A 17,353-nucleotide genomic window follows, 5' to 3' on the forward strand; every position below is an offset into this window, starting at 1 on the left:
ACGGCCAGCTTCTGTGTCTCAGAGCTCTACGTCTTCCTTTATAAGTGCATGTGAAGGACGTTTCTCGGAGCCTGACATCAGTTTAAAGCCATTAAAAACACGAGCGCGCCAACTGGAAACTCATCTCGCGCCGACTGGGCCTCACGTGACGTTCGCTGTCATGGTAACGGTCACTCTCAGCGCTGCTCTACGCATGCGCGGCATTCTGCATCGGATTACTTGTAGTGGGCACGTAAACGAAGGTTTTCATCAGACTGGTGAGCAGAGTGAGAATAAACACCTCAGTCTGAGTCGGTAATCCGGTTGTTTTCAATCTGATTGGCAAAAATCTTTGCATGTAAACACAGCCACTGTATAAAAGGGAAGCTGACAGTTGGATTGTTGTAATGGCGCATTTTGACCAGTGTTGGGCTGAAAGCAGCCCAGTGTCTTTTAAGAGTGTATAAAAATCTTGGGCCCTCAGTTAAACTGCCGGTCCCTTTGTGAGTGCGGTATATGTTGTTCAATGGAGCTCGAAGGAAAAAGGATCGTAATTCCTTTAAAAAGAAAAAAGACCGGTCGCGCCATCTAGTGGTTGTATATTGGCATTACAATGTCTTTTGTCCTCTTGCGTCAGAACGAGGCGACGGCTGTTTCTTCGCCCTTGTTCGCTGAGTGAGGGCCTGGCGGTTTACTGAAAGGTTGTGAAGAAGCCGCCAGTGACTGTAACACAGGCGAGTTACAGCGGCGGAGAACGCGTCGCCTGCATCGTGTTATGTAAGTTTAATTGGTGAGTTCTCTTCGATTTTGTGACCACTGATGTTCAGCCCGGCTTCTGTTGACCGTCGTTGGAGGAGAGAGATTCTCTGTCTTTCTTTCTCTCTGTTGTTTTTAGATACATTATTGCTGAAGTAGAACAAGAAGATGAACATGCAGAACATCACAGTGTGCTAGAACTCTTCATTTCATTTGATAGAAAAGTAATTATGACAAGAAGCACTTAAAAGAATGGTAAAAATGTCAGTTTAGAATTGGAAAGAGTAAAAAAAATATAAATAATAAAAATGTAACATTACACAAGGACATGTAGGTGTTTACAAACGGCACTTTTGATACCGTGTGTGTGCGCGTGCGCGTGTGCGTGCGTGTGTGTGTGTGTGTTTGTTTCTGTGTGTAGTGTTTGGGTGGGTCACTCACCAAATATCCTCCTGCTCTCTCTAATCCTAAAAGGATGGACAGTTTCACAAAAAAGTTCAAACTGGGGGTGAATCTTCTCAAATTTAGTAAAGTTTACTTTGTGTAATAGTATTTTCTTACTCTGGGAGAAAGTGCAGCTCTGTCTCTACAGTGTTGCTGCTGCACTGCTGGCAGAGTCTCTGCTCTGTGGGCATTCAGGATCTCTTTTAGTGGCCGGTCCGCAGTTACAGTTTAGTGGTTTTTGTGTATTAACGGTATCCACAGTAGGCTCAGAAAAGCATGTTGTAACAACATAAGACATGCTTCATCACACTAACAATAAATATCCCTAATATGCCTTGTTCTTCCCAGCAGGTGTCTCATTCATACCAGTTAAAGTTGGATTCTGCATCCAGCTATGAGTGCTCCAAACTCACAGGAGAGGCGAGCCTGCTGGAGCGCTCGAGATGAATATTGGAAGTGCCTGGACTGCAACCAGAACGATGTCACCACTTGTGAGAAATATAAGAAAGAGTTTGAGATGAATTGCCCTGCTCAGTGGGTAGGTATTCAGACTAATGACGTTTTATTCAATGTAGTAGTCTAGCTTTCCTTGTATTTTTACCTTTGTTTCCAAAACAATGCCAGAGTAACATTTCATCCAAAGAAAAACATTTCCAAAATGAACTGAGGGCAAAATCGTTCTTCTTTAATATATGTTAACGTAAAGAGGTTTTATTCGAGTTGATTTTGGATCATTTCTGTTGGTCTAGTCATCATGAAATTTTCACACAATGTAAAGGACAGCTGGTTTGTTCAAATGTTGTAGAAGAATAAAAATCAACTAAAATGGAGATACATGTCAACAGCAATGATTTTTAGTCATAATACCAAAACAGCATCTAGTATTAAGTGGAAGGCGTATACTCAACATGGTTTAACATAAGTTTAGCTTCATTTTAGCCTGATGACACTGATTTATTATATGGCACAAAGTTTACGATGTGATGGCCAGTTGCAAAGTGCCCAAGTGTGTGCTATATTGCCATGACAGGTGACGTACTTTAACAAACGAAGAGACTTTCTGAAGTACAAGGAGAAGATTGAGAAAGAGGGATATGTACCTGCTGAGGGGGCACCAAAATTATAGGACATAGGAATCGACACTGGAGCCTGGATTTTTTCAGCTGTGGTCTCTGACTGCAGTACCTTCAGAAGGCGTATACGGCATGCGCGTCCTAAGTCGGTATGCGGAAAGCCGTGGCACCACTTCATAAATCAGTGACTCTGTTAGATGCTGACACAGTGGTGTGTGACTTATGCAAAGATAAAGCCTTAAGGATTTAGAAAGATGGAAAGGCAGAGGCTCTAGCAATGAACATGCTGTGAACGCCCTATATCGTTATTGATATAGGGTGTGATCAAACACAGACAAAACTTGTTATTATTTTATTTTGGTTTTGTATTGAAAATAAATGGAATATTTTACAGAGATTCAGTAGTGATTTCATTGATGTATGTTAATGAAAGATTTGTATTTACAGCGATTTATGATGTTTCTTACATGTGCTACACGTAATTGCTGTTTAAATGACTTACAGTAGTATAGTAACATCATGCAGTGTAATACACATGTCGTCCAGCGGCTTCACCTTCTAAAAGCGTACTCTTTATACACTGCATTGCAGTGGATAAAAATCGCTGAAGTATTTTTATGACTGGTCTGTTTTTTTTTTTACATTTTTTATCAAAAATCGGAAAAAACAAAATATTGTGATACATTACTGAATATCATGATGTTATTGCAATATTGCCCACCCCAAGTCCAGCAACAATTATTTTAAAGAATACATAATAGTAGGCACCTACATGTCTATAGTATGCTGGAGCTACAATACAACTGCTCATGTTTTAAAGGAGTTAAATGACTCCTATTACACATGTAAAAGTAAATCTGTAGTACAGATATTTTACATTCAGTTCATACAAAAAAAGAGATTCATACTTGCTACCATGTTTTCTTTTATTGTAAATTGTTGTATAAAGTGACGTATACACATTTTTATGTCACCCATATGTTAACCATAATCTAAACGCTATAAAACCCTCCGGACATAATACAACAATGCAATGATCTGTAAATTAAAGAACTGGTAACATTCTCTTTTTATGCTAACTATGTGGTTTGCTTACAGTTCCAATTAAAATGCCTTTTACTCCCTGTGTTTCACTAAGGCATTGCACTTCACACGAGGAGCACAAACAGAGGCCATCACAGCAAATGAAAAATGTGCCTCCTTTGCCATACATTCAAAGTGTCCTCCATTGTTTTCTTTCAGGAAAAAAAATGCTGTCTGTGACAAGCTTGTGGCTGCCTTCTGACTACAAGCTGCCAGTAACATTTCTCATTACAGCCCAGGCAGGGAACTCAGTCAGTTGGAAAAGGGGAACACCCCATGTGGTTATAGCCAGCATAACGACCAGAACTCCAATCAGATTCACTCCAAAACCAGCTTTTACCTGCAAAATGAATGGAAACACAATAGACAATGAGTTATTCAACAAGTAGCATTTACCAATTTATGCTGATTGCCCACATTGCATGTGAACTTGAACATGAAAGCTGGAGTTCTATAGTTCTTGGCACATCAGTATAGGGCCAGTTTAATTGACTGCTGATATCTCACCATGTCGCTAATTTGCACGTGTCCATAACTGAACACGATGGCGTTAGGCGGGTTTCCAACAGGCAGCATGACGCCAAAGGACACACACATGGTGGCTGGGATGAGAGTGTGCAGGGGGTTTATCTGCAGAGTCTCTGACTGAGAGGGCAAGAGAGATTAAAAGTTGCTTCACGGGCCTTTCAAAACAGAACATGATGTATTAAACAATTTCCCCCCTCAATGACTAAGCAGGACATTCAGCTGTAGCTAATAGTAATATATACATGTTTGTAAAAGTATGAGATGGCAATTTTTAGAGAAAATAATTTCAGGCATTTCCACAGCCTACTATTTTTGCTTTGATTAAAAGCAACAGTTTGATGATGAATCAAACGGAAAACGGAAACTTGAGTTCCAATTATGTGCCAATTGCATTAATTAGCAATTGTGCAAACTGCATGCCTAAACCATCACTCACTTGCCTCAAACTATGCTGTATTGTTAAGCATGCACAAATACACCTGGTTATGGTTTCCAACACTATGACATACCAGACAAAGGTATGGACAACAGACAGCTGACTGCTGCTACTCTTTTCTGGTGTGCAACAAACATCTGTGTCAGAAACCTCATAACAATATCTAATTAAGATGAATTAACATGGTGTGAGGCAAGTGTCTAATGAGTTATGCGTGCAGTTAGTTACATTTGTAAGCCTAGTACCTTCAGTACAATAGGGTACGGGGTAGGTGTGCGTTAGAATCTTCAATTCCCCAGTACTGTTTGAGAGTCTCTGGTCCAGAGTTGGAATTTACAGTGCTGGATTACATCACAACAATAACATTCTATACCTTGCAATCTGCTCTTTATGTGTCCTTACCAATGCTGAAAGGATGGGAAGAAACACTGTCAGGGTCGCAGGATTACTGGCAAACTCTGTTACTGCAGATACAAGCAGGCAAGCCAACAATGTGACAGCCCATGGTGGCAGGCCACTCATTGGTTCCAATTGCCGGCCGATCCACATTGACAGCCCTGACACCTGCACAAATCAACAACCATAGAGTGGTTAGTGCAGCCCTAACAGCCCTGACATATATGTCACTGAGACTTTCAAGGAGATATCAATACCTTACACCCTGCTGCCAGGGCGTAACCTCCTCCAACCAGAATGACGATCTCCCATGGCATCAATCTCAGGAAGTCTTTCCAGGTAATCATAGGCGCCAAAGGGTCTTCCTCATCTTCCTCATCATCTTCCCCTGTATAAACAGAGAATACAACCTCATGTTCCAAATTCTGCCTCCAAACAATGTGCAAAAGCAAGGCTGTCCTGACTTTGCCTATGTTGACATTTGATTTTGATAGTGCCATGTTGCAACAATGTCAATCATGAATTCATCAATAAACAAAATCAAAATTAATAACCAAGTTATAATGTGAGACAGGCTGAAAACCTGAGATACATGAACCCATTTGAACCCAGCCCAAGCATGACAAATACTTGAGACATCACACAGCCAAACCTTGACATAAATAGTGGAATCCTGCCAGGTTTTGGACAAATATTTCAAGCTCTCCAATTCACTCCCATGTTGTACCTGGCTATACCTAGCAGTTTCTATTAGAGCTATGGCCAGTACCGCACAGTGGGTGATGAAGAGTAATGCGGTGAGTTCTGACCTTTGCTCTTGCTAGAGAATGCAGATGGCCAGGGTTTCCTTGCAGGGATGAGGAAGAGGAGGAAACCAAGCAGCACTGAAACTGTGGCGTCTGTCCTGTAGCCTTTCCTGCAAAGCAGTGTGCATTTAATTCCAACACCATATATTTTAAAGTCATACACATTTTTGTTTGAATTTTAATATTTTCTTGAGTGAACTAAATTATGTAGTCTTTGCAGAGGCTTTAAAGTAACATTTGTACTTATGGACAGACATCGTTAAACTCATGTATGGGGTCTTCACATACTTCTCAAACAGGGATGTCCAGCCAGGAACAAAACCAGGTTCCCTTGTGAACCACAGCAGTGTCATCAGAATGAAGAAAAGGCCTGTCACAACCTCAGGATAGCTGTTTGGAAACAGAAGTCATTGAATATGTTGCAGTTCAAGGCATCCTAATGGGCCCCTCAATGTTGTGTTTGTTTTTTTCTTCGATGTTTTACCTGATGGGACCAAGCTTCTGATACTCTTCGTGAATACGTTTCTCTGAGAGGATCTCACGTTTGGTTTTGCGCTTCTTACTCCATGAACAAGTTTCTGTGAAACTGTTAGAGTTGTTTTAACAATGAGACAACACCTTGGTGACCTTAATGAAATTCAATACAGGGATATCACTGCTTATAGACATGCACATGTCTAAGCAAGCAGATTCTCAGGAAATGCTTGTAGATTGTATACAGTTTTGTAGTGATCTGTACCTAAAGATTTTGGACATAGATTTATACCTGACAGATTTAATAAGGGGACCATGAAAAGGTTATGTAGACAGAGACAGTGTATCCTTACTTGCATCCAAGGAATAGGCAGTGGAGCCAGATCCAAGTTAACACCAGCATAATAAGAGCAATCGGCAGGCTGAAGATGAACCATGTGCCAAAGTTTATGACCTTCGCTTCTGGGTATCGACTGAAAGAGAGGTTGAAGATTTTATGAGTAAGTGGTTAAAGTCACAGTACTTACATGTATGTATATATATATATATGTGTGTGTGTGTGTGTGTGTGTGTGTGTGTATACACACCCATTATGGATTACATTCATTTACATGAAGTTTCACTCATAATAATTACATTATGTAAAAGTTTACCTTTACCGTTATCTTCAGATCCAAGAAACAAGCTAACCTTTGCACTTTCCAAGACTTCACTGATTCCACACATTTATCTTTATCTCATTTAAAGCAAACTTGCTCAAACTTGCTCTACTTCTCATACTGATGAAACAGCAGCAGCTAATTGATCCTAAAACCAGTAACAGATTATTTACTGTCCTACAATAAAAAAAAAAACAATATATTTTATTGCAAATGGTGCTTTCCTTGAATTCTGAAGCAAAGCCATGAAAGAGATTAGTCTCAAACCCCTCTCTATACTACTAGAGTTCTCCTTGAGCTGACCGACCCACATAATTGTAGGTCAAAGGGCCCCAAACCCAGTCTTTGCCTTCTGTTGTGGAAGGAATGTACAAGGTCCTGTTTACAGCAAAACAGCCAAAGAATAGTAAATCAAGTTCCTTACAATAGAACATTTGAGCTGACAAGGTATATTTGCTGAACTGGCATAATAACCCAGTATGAATGAGCATGACTGATATCTTGTATTTTGTAGAAATGGTTATTATATAAAGTGTAATTAACTAAATTATATTTTTATATTCATATTTAAAAGTAACAGTAAGCTTGCAAACATGATCAGCCTAATACAGCAGCTTCAAAAAAGCTTTAAGCCTCTTTTAAAGAGACAGATTTGGCATTCTGTTTTCTGTTTTAAGGCGAGGTGTAATACACCTTTGTCCAACAATTCTTTCACATAAAAAGGACATTTTGAGCAATTGTGTTGGCCTGCTTAAACAAATCCTCAAATAGGGGAAACCCAGTGACTGAACATTTTATGGCATTACCATTCATCTTGCAAAATTCATTTAATTTATAATAGAATACATACTTATTGAACTGTTCTGCAAAGATGAGGTTGGTGGAGGTGCCGGTGATTGTGATGAGACCACCGATGGTTGCTGCATATGTGATGCTGAGAGACAGGCACTTGCAGATCATGTGGTCCCTCTTGGTGGGATACAAGGAGTCTCTCCGAATCTTGGGTTTCTTTGGTACAGGAATGTCAATTGCTGCCTGAAAAGTACAAGCAATGAGTGATTATAGGAATGTGAAATTTAATCCTGCATGTTGCTGACCTGTGCTGATCTTCTCACCTCAGGTAAATATCCATTAGTCTCTTTTGGAAGGTCTGGTCCCACACCTGGCTTCAGTGCAAGACCGTTAGCTTCCTGTTGTACAGGGAAAGAAAAAGTGCAGTCTGTTGTTCCCACAGAATTGTGGTATTCAGGTTCAAATGATGTCATGGGTCTTACCTCCGACAACGTGCAGAGCTCAGGTTTCTCACAACTGTATGAATAAACATGGGTCAGAAAATACAGCAAATAAGCATGATGCATAGGTCTGAGATGTAAATGTAAATAAAGTTTTCCCTTTTGATTGAACATCTACCTGTCTCTGCGGTACAGAAGCTCAAGCTGGTTCTTGTTTAGGGTCTCCTCTTTATCTGCAAAAACATGTTTAAATTATGACTTGGTGAACAAAAGCATATTTGCAGCACTGCACTGGTGCAATAGCACAACAGGTTGCTAGTGTATGAACAATAAATGTGGTCTTGAGAAAGGCAGGTATTTTTCACTGTATAGCAAAATGTTCTCATCTTAAAAATTCATTTAGATTTTTTTTTTTATATATGATTGGCAAAAGGATTTATGTTACCGTTTTCATCTTCTTGGGTCTCCACAGTGTCAGAGTCATCATGGGAGTCGGCGATGCCAGTGTAGATGAGCTGCTGAAGGACAGCTTCAGCAATGGGCATTACCATGGCAGTGGTAGAGGTGTTACTCAGCCACATTGATAGGAATACCGTGCAGCACATGAACCCCAAAACCAACCTGTGTAACACATCAACCCCCAGCCTGAAGCACGTCATCGTAAAACCGACTTGGAACACATCAACCAGCATGTAATTACATCTAACAATTAACAATAAATAAAGAACCCATAAAGAACAATACATTAAGTCAGGCATGTCATACTGGGGACGTTCCTTGCCAAAATGCTGTGTTAAACGTTGCCTTCATGAAGGCCTTGCAAATAAGTTAACAGGCTGAAACACATGTGTTTAACGAGGCAGCTTGCTGAAGTCTGCGGTGTTTTGGCCAGTGAGGATTGGAGCCTGACACATGTGCATTAAGTCAACTCTGTCCTGTAACAAATCAGTCTGACTGACTGCACAATCTGTAGAATGGTATAAAAGATAAAAGGTTCTTATTTCACGAGAAACCAAGGACTCATTATCAGTATCGCATCTGCTGTTTCTAAGGTTTTTATGATCTATAAAAATCTGGGGATATGATGCAGCATATAATTTCTTTAGTAGTTTTATGACTTTCCACAAAATACAGAATCACTCAGATTATCATCATAGTTCAGAAATCAGATATCTATATTTCAGATCAGATATCAGTCAGATATCTATTTCACTTATGTGTGAAATTGTGTTTGAAAATAACTTACATTCCAGGTTTGGCCCCTGCTATCATCACCATACGGAGAGCAATGCGTTTATGCAGGTTCCACTTTTCTATGGAAGCAGCGAGGCATATAACTCCCATCAGCAATAAGGTAGTGTCCTTAAAGTACTCTGAGGCTACCTGAAAGTAGACACACAAATAAAACAGGACCCAAAGAAAGACAAGGAGGAGCAGCAGATATCACATATGCCATCTCTGCACTACACTGACTTGCCAGTTATTTAGGTAGTTACTTTGTACTTACATTCAGTGGCCATCGCACTAGAGACACCTAACATATACATGCACTTAATAGGATTACAGTTACTGATTGAAGTCTACCTGTTGCTACTCAATTTACCAGCCCCCATATCCTGTCCCATCAAGGAAAGGGACCACTCCACTGACCAGATATCATATGGGTTATGGAAATCTCTCAACACAGCAGTGAATTAAATTAACATGGCCTCACTGTTACTGCTGGGTTGAGAATAATCCATCAACTAAAAATATTCAGCCAATAGTGATCCTGTAGTCATGAAGAGGGAGGGAGGGAGAAAGGGGAAGGAAGGAAGGAAGGAAGGGAGGGAGGGAGGGAAGGAAACAAGAAAGGAAGGAAGGAAAAACTAAAGAAATGATGGGCAGAATTAGCTCACTGCTCAGCTGACTAGTGCATAAAGCGGTGGACTTGTGCAAAAAGGGCATATTTACTAAACACGATTACACAGACTTAAGATAACAGGTTGCTTTGTCAAGTTTGTCGATGGGATTTAGTCACATGATGCAGTACTCTGGTTTACGTAATGTAGCCACAGGTTTAATTTGAATGCTATAAGAGGGTGGTACAAACGACTGATACACATATGAGTTGAAAGACTTATGGCCTTCGGTCATCACATCTAACTCTTATAATATGAAGTTGCTGGAGCAACAAGCAATATCTTTTTATCATGTTAAAAAAGTCATTTAAAATCACAAAGCAGGTAAAAGTGACCTGTTATCAAATTGAAAATCTCTCTAAGTATTCATCTTGGGAATTTTCAAATATGTTTTTTTGCTTTGCAGTTTGCAACATATTTTATTACTGTTACCGTTGTCATTAAAGTAAGCATTACATCCACTTTTTTCCCAAGAATGATTTAAATCAGCCTGAAACAGTCCTGCCAGGATCTCCTGACCACTTTGAAAATATAACTTAAACTGTATTTGGTATTGATAGAAACCACCTTCAGATAATCAAACCTGTAACAATTAAATCACACAGAACATCCCTGAAACATCGACATTTTGAAGCCAAACTTTTTAAACAAAATGCGTGTTTCTTATTCATCTCATTTTATACCACTGCAATTCTTCTTTGGCCCTGTTCATGATACTGGAGCTGTAATACATAATAATCACCAATTTCTCATGGGATTTCTCACAAATAGCATGAATTTACAGAGGAGGCTGTAGTATTTAGATCGTTTGAACTGAACTGATGTCAGAATGACCATTATTCATATGGCCTTCTGCATATATGTATACAACACTGGACAATTTACAAGAACATAGCTGGATACTGTGCTTTAGTACTTCTAGTTAAATTTCAGTATTCTCAGTTTCAGTTACTCCAAATTTCTTATTGTCTATCTTAAAGATAAAGACAGGATGACTGCCTAGCTAAATGATAATTTTATAGTTCAACGGTGGACAGTTTTAGAAGAAATGATTCTTTATAATCCCTGCTTTACTTAAAGGCTTTTTTCCCCATAGAGAAAGTCCCTCTGGAACAGCAACAAAATTACTGTGCATTTGCATTTGTCATTGCCTTACAACCTTGTTTCCAAAAAAGTTGTACAAAATGTGCTAAATGTAAATAAAAACAGAATGCAGTGTTGTGCAAATCATAAATAATCCATCAATATTTAACTGAACATAATACAAAGACAACATATCAAATGTTGAAACTAAGAAATTGCCTTTTGAAAATGTTAACAAAAGGGCTTATTTGCCACTGTGTTGCATCACCTCTTCTTTTAATATCAAGTGATCGGGAGACATTGCTTGATATAGAATTTCAGCTGCTCAACAGTTTTGGGCCTCCTTTGCTTTATTTTTGGTTTCATAATGCACCAAATGTTATCAGTGGGGTGACACGTTCTGGACTGCAGGCAGGCCAGTGTAGCACCCAGACTCTCTTACTACATACAGATCCATGCTGTTGTAATACTTGCAGAATGTGGTTCTTGTCTTACTGAAATAAGCAAGGCCTTCCCTGAAAAAGCCATTGTTAAAACATTGTTTGAATGGCAACATATGGTGCTCCAAACTGTATCTATTGTTCAGTATCAGTGATGCCATGACAGATGTTTAAGTCACCCATGCCATGGGCACTAATGCACTCCATACCATCACAGATGTCGGCTTTTCAACTGTACACCAATAGCAAGCCAGATGGTTCTATGCTTTTCAGCACGGAGGACACTGCGTCTATGCTTTCCAAAATTTATTTCAAATTTTGATTCATCAAACCACAGGACACTTCTCCACTGCACCTCAGCCCATCAAATAAGCTAGAGCCAGGAGAAGAGGCTATGGTTCCTTCTTTGCATGATAAAATTTTTACTTCCAATTGTGGATGCAGCAATGAATTGTGCTCACAGAGAATGATTTTCGGAAGTGTTCCTGATCACATGCAGTGATTTCCACTACAAAGTCATGTCTGTTTTTAATGCAGTGCCACCTGAGGGCCCGAGAATCACTGACAGTCAGTAATGGTTTTCTGCCTTGTCTCTTGGTTACAGAGATTTCTCTGGATTACTGAATCTTTTAATGATATAATGCACTGTACATGATTAACTCCCAATGTTATGTTATGTTACTGACCTGTTGCTAATTAGCCTAATTTGATGTTTCACCAGTCTTTTCCCATGTCTCAACTTTTTTTGAAACATTGCTGGCATCAAATTCAAAATGGGCATGTATTTTTCAAAAAACCTTAACATTTCTCACATTCAACATTTGATATGTTGTCTTTGTATCATTTTCCAAGATTTTTCAATTATTCTGTTTTTATTTACATAGAAGAGCAACCCAACTTTTAAAACAGCAACCCATAAAACAGCAACCCAAACCAGATAGTACATGTTTCTATCAACCTTACTAATACTAATAGCAAATACACTTTAATTAATCAGTGAGCTACAAATGTCTAACGCATTTTTATAAATAAGCCCTACAAAAGACACTCCCCATTGCTTCTTTTAATTATACAGGTGTGCGCAGCAGTACTTCTAGGATATGCCGCTGAGAGCATTTCACAGAAGGTCAAGAGTACATGACAGAGGCCCTACAGTGCAGGGCTATTACGCAATCTAATCAGAGAGTCTCGCACACACAACACCTCCCCTGCCCGTCTCTGTTCCCAACTTTGCAAAAAGAGATTCCAAAAGACAGAACTTCTACAAATGTCCTGTCTTTCATACGAAACAAATAAAGATTTCCCCCCTTAAAAGCTAAATTATATGCAATAAATAACCTGGTGCCCAAGATACATTTTCTAAATAGCTTTACAGGGACCGTTAGCTACCGTACACTTCACTTCATAGCAGAACATAAATCCCACTATCTCCTGAGATTTCCATCTAATGTATGCCATAGGACCATGCTGACCTCTATAGAAAAACGGGAAAAAATGTTCCACTTTCAAAATCACAGTTATAGAGTACTGAATATAGTAATGCTTTAATCAGAGACTGTGTTAAATGTTTTAAATAGGAAAATGATCTTACCTCACTCGATCTGAGTACCCCAAACAGTGGATACAAGAAGGCTGGCACTAATGCAGCAGCTCCCAAGGGCACAGCCTCGGATACCCAATATACCGCTGTTACAATCAGCACATAGGCACAGGACGACTCCTACAGATGGATGTGTACAAAAAATATGCAGTAGGTCAAGAGACTGAATATTAAATGCTCTCTTCTCTTACATAATGTAGACAAATCTACATGTGATGCATTACAATAACACATTTTTAGTAGATATCTATTTCAAGAACGTCTTAGAACCAATATGTTACACCAACAAATATCTTACTATTAAAAGTGTCAAGGGGTTCCTTGAAATAATGGCAAAAGAAGAGCCACGTTTGGTTCTCTGAAGTACCTGTAATTAAATGTTTCTTTAAAAACTATCAGACTCTCAAAGGTTCTTCAGAGAGCCAACAGAGAGTCTTCTATGGCATCATGGAGAATCCTTTTGGCAAGCCTGAAGTGTCAATTATAAGATATTATAATTTCACCACATTGTTGTTATACCTAAAAGATGCAGATATTGTTAATGCTCACTGACAATTTGTAATTTTGTCCAGCTTAGTAAAACTAGTTTCTGCATGTGCAAAAAGTCTGAAAGAGGATGTGAATGTGGAAACTTTGTTCTTCTAAATAAATCTTTTATTGGTTAGTTATTCTAAAAAAAGTGCACTATAGAATAAAGTTGTCAAATGAAACTTTCAGATTGCTGTTAAACACACAGTGCTAGGCTTTGGTACCCTTGAAAATCTCATAAATTTAAATGACTTACTGGACCACTTTCTTCAGCTGTAATTAATCATGAATGAAATGGCATTCCAGGCATTGCATCAACACAGCCAGGTGGCTGTTTCTTTGTGCAAGAAACTTTGACTGTTCACAACCTTCAACAATGCCCAAGCTTTCACTGTTTTAAGGAATGAGTGAAATGAAACCCTTTTTTTGTAGCAAACATCTGTGGACACCTTGTTTCAGAGAAGAATGAAGAACTGCCCTTGTTGTATGGAAAAAAAGGCCTGGCAGTGCCTTTTTTCTATACAACAAGAATTTCAGAACAGCATATAAAGCATGCGTCTAGATGCATCTACAGATTTCGTTAGCAAATAAAGTCTGATGTTTCTGTGTCAGTGCGGTCTTTTAAATAAGAAGGAGTCAAACTGATCCTCAAGAAGCCCGAGATAGAGTTTTTGCTCCAACCCAACCAGCAATACTTGGGAATAGAGGAAAATGTGGACCATCTAGGGGCCCTGATGTCTACTTTGAGGTTCTTTGACCGATGCTACAGAAGACTGAGATTTGAAAAGGAAATTTTTAAGTGTGCAAAACTTTTAAAGGCTTACATTTTCTCCAATTTAAGGGTGCTCCCTTAATATGGAACTTCTTCCCCATCCTCTCATTTTCAAAAATTGTTCTTTAAAAAAAGCATCTATTGAAAGTTATTTTACAAAATACAAAAGTTGTTGAGCAATGACATTGTACAAAGAACACTTTATTTTTAAGAGTGCATATAGATTTCATTAGTTTAGCCATTAGGCTGTAGCAAAGAGCAAGTTAGTCAGGTGATTAACATTGATGTTTTAATCAGGTTTCATAACAGGCTAAAAGCAGTCGAGCAGCATTAATACCCACTCACACATTGTATAGTCATACAGCAATGCTAAATCATGATTGTCCTAGAAACTTGCTTGTCTTGACTTCGCACACTCAGCTTTACTTCCTCTCAGCTAAAACATTTCTCATTCATTTCTACATCACCATTATAAGTGGCCATTCACTGCCAGTAGCACCACATAAAGCTTTGCTTGGCATGCTCTCACCTCCTTCCCAACTCTCCCTCTTATGTTTCACGTCTCCTGCCGGCTGTAGCCGGGCTCAAAGGTGAAGGCACGCCATAGTAATGTGCATAGCTGGCAGATTAAGCTCCAGGCCAGCACATGGTGTTTTGCTGGGCACTAATCTGTTTGTTGCTCAAGGAAATCAGTCCATTCAGACACTACTGATTTCTATTAAGTGGTCTGACCTGGCGCATTTCTGGTCTCGCATGAATGAAGATTTTTTAGTTGAATGAGGAGGTAGGCTCTAGCTTTCTGGTCTACATGGTATCCTATGATGATTATTATTTTGGAGACTTCAAATTGCCAAAAAAAAAAATATTGTAGACAATATAAGGAGAACATTAGATGTCAGGCCAGATGTCAGGCTATGATGCGTGATGTCTTTATTTTTGACCTATGATTAGGAGCACCGGTTTTGACTGACAAAATTAATCTAATCTTCAGTCAGCTTCCTGATGAAAATCCAATCAGAAAGGGGATAATGGCATTTCCTAATGGGGTAAAAAGGATTGATCATTATTACTGGAGCTGATTAGACATCAGTAAGTGCCTGATTGGCATATCAGCCAGAACAATAATATCTATTTGCAGTTGTCATCTATTCTGACGGGTGTTACAGGTGTAGTTGTAGTGTGATTAAGAACATTGTTCTGATAGCATGTCTAAAGTCACTGAGCAAAATTTGTGGAATTCCTTTTCCACCGATGTAAAATGTAGACAGTGTGTTCCTTTGAGGGCTAGATGATGGTTTGAGGGGGCGGTAAGGTTAGACAGCAGGCTTTGGACTTATAATGAATCTCTATAACACTGTATAAACAAACAACATCTGTAGAAGCTGCTGGTGTTTCAAAAATCAAAAAACAAAAAAACAGTGCTCTGCAGAACACATACATGCTTTATTCAATAAAATAAAACTGGACATGAGGTCAGGGGGCATCTTGTTATAACATTTATGTGCAAGCGTGTATAACACCCTGAATCTGGACACTTTCCAAATCGGTAAGAAGTAATTCAGCTGCTGCAGATGTCTCACAGAACTGCACAGTTTCGTGCTCCTTTTTATTTCAAGGTTATATCATTAATGAACAAGTCCATGAGGTGAGCGAGGTATGTTAAACAAGAAAATAAAAAGAACGCTGCTCTAACCGAGTGGATGCCTCCACTCGTGTCTGCTTAAGAAGGAATCTGCTGGACTTGCACCGCGATAACACCTCTACATGACTGGATTTGTGTCTCTGCTCCATTTCAGGCACATACATTTGGCCTGTTGGTGACAGTACCCAGGCTGCTACGCTCTCATTTTCAAATCTTTGTGAATTTACTTAAGACCAGAACTATCACAAAAAGAGAAGGATAGCCTCACAAACGCAAGTTACTATGCGGACAGATGCTGGATATACTAAAAAGTTCCACTCTAGTTCTAGTTATCTCAGTATTTGTGAACCTAATGCTTCTTTAGACCCAGTGCGCAAGTTGTTGACTGCTATACTTTAACTTTATTTATTTCAAAACTTATAAACTCTATAAACTCTTGGTTTCAAATCACATAAGCTTGCTGGTAAATGTTTTTATCCTGTGTCCAAGAGAGAAATGGGGCATCTAGAGCAGTACGAATGAGCACAAAGGCTAATGCGTGAAAGACTGAGGTACTCACACTGCTCGGGTGGATGAGGGGCAGGGGCAGTAGAGACAGCGGGATCATCACCACAAGAATCAGCTTCCGAGCCGTCCATAATCTTCTGAAGAGGTCCATTCTAGCGGTCTCCAGCCTCATCTGACTTTCCTTTTTTATTTAGGAGTGTTCTTTTTTTTTCTTCTTGTTGGCGTTTCTTCCCTGGCGTCCAAACTTGCAGTGAAGAGCTTCTCACAAATCAGCTGTGAATGGTTCTCCCTCTCTTTGTAACTTGGCGAACCTCTGTACTTTCCTGCTGTAACTTAGGATGCTACAAAAGCAAGCATTTCCCTTTCTGTAAGACTCCTAGAGCCCGAAGCTGGTCTTTTCCTAAAAGTTTATATTTGGCTCGGATAGTCAGTGCAGTGACTTTTTTCTTTGGTGTACAGATCCTTCTTCTATCTCTCACACTGTGTTCTGACAGAAGAGAAAACTCCTTTTCGCCTGTTGTTCATTCCTATTTGTGTGTCGCCGTTTTCTTTAAGGTTTGCAGACATCAAAACGTCAGTTAAATGCAGAACAACCAGTGGCACAAGTCAAACTAGCACTCGTTATAACTTAAAAACTTTTTTCAAGCTGCAGTTTAAATTTAAAGCTCTACAAGCGCGTTTATTCTCTAAGCCACGCCCTAACCGCGCCCCCTTTGCTCTTTGAGAGATCAGCGCTGGAAACAGGGTAGGTCTAATTTTTCCACACCTGTACTCGGACAAAACCCGCCTGCTGCCGACGGGGCGTCCGGCTGCAGGTACGAGAATGAACCACTAGCCAGTCATAGCAGTAAGACAGGACTGCTGCTGCGCTTAGTTTACAGGAGCCTGAAATACGGACTTCTGCATCAAAGCGGAGCCGCTACATGGCTGACGGTCAACATCCCGTCAGCTGAAGCGCCAGGGACAGCGCTAAAACCCGCTACAGCATCAAAACAGCAGTGCTTCCTACAGCTT

General features: G+C 39.6%; 2 protein-coding genes across 5 annotated transcripts; one reads left to right on the top strand and one right to left on the bottom strand.

Moving 5' to 3' along the window:
* Positions 1–616: 616 nt before the first annotated feature.
* Positions 617–2,660, top strand: LOC108435102 (cytochrome c oxidase assembly factor 6 homolog). 4 transcript variants are annotated; one of them, XM_017710681.2, is made up of 3 exons: positions 617–769; positions 1,528–1,717; positions 2,210–2,660. In XM_017710681.2, exons 2-3 carry the CDS (start codon positions 1,574–1,576, stop codon positions 2,303–2,305), a joined length of 240 nt encoding a protein of 79 aa, XP_017566170.1. In that variant the 5' UTR covers positions 617–769; positions 1,528–1,573; the 3' UTR covers positions 2,306–2,660. The 4 variants fall into 4 exon arrangements, with proteins under 4 accessions (XP_017566170.1, XP_017566172.1, XP_017566171.1 ...); XM_017710683.2 differs by having other exon boundaries at positions 1,531–1,717; XM_017710682.2 differs by having other exon boundaries at positions 617–756.
* A 497-nt stretch (positions 2,661–3,157) lies between these two features.
* On the bottom strand, positions 3,158–16,985 carry slc13a4 (solute carrier family 13 member 4). Its single transcript, XM_017710679.2, has 16 exons — positions 16,392–16,985; positions 12,882–13,010; positions 9,113–9,249; positions 8,312–8,487; positions 8,045–8,099; positions 7,909–7,942; positions 7,750–7,824; positions 7,485–7,669; positions 6,329–6,448; positions 5,986–6,087; positions 5,790–5,891; positions 5,505–5,611; positions 4,953–5,083; positions 4,702–4,863; positions 3,843–3,980; positions 3,158–3,675 (listed from the first exon to the last, which is right to left on the bottom strand). The coding sequence occupies exons 1-16, from the start codon at positions 16,509–16,511 to the stop codon at positions 3,538–3,540; spliced, it is 1,911 nt and encodes a 636-aa protein (XP_017566168.1). The 5' UTR covers positions 16,512–16,985; the 3' UTR covers positions 3,158–3,537.
* Between the last annotated feature and the right edge of the window lie 368 nt (positions 16,986–17,353).

This window comes from Pygocentrus nattereri, chromosome 1 (assembly GCF_015220715.1).
Source record: "Pygocentrus nattereri isolate fPygNat1 chromosome 1, fPygNat1.pri, whole genome shotgun sequence".
Taxonomy (NCBI): domain Eukaryota; kingdom Metazoa; phylum Chordata; class Actinopteri; order Characiformes; family Serrasalmidae; genus Pygocentrus; species Pygocentrus nattereri.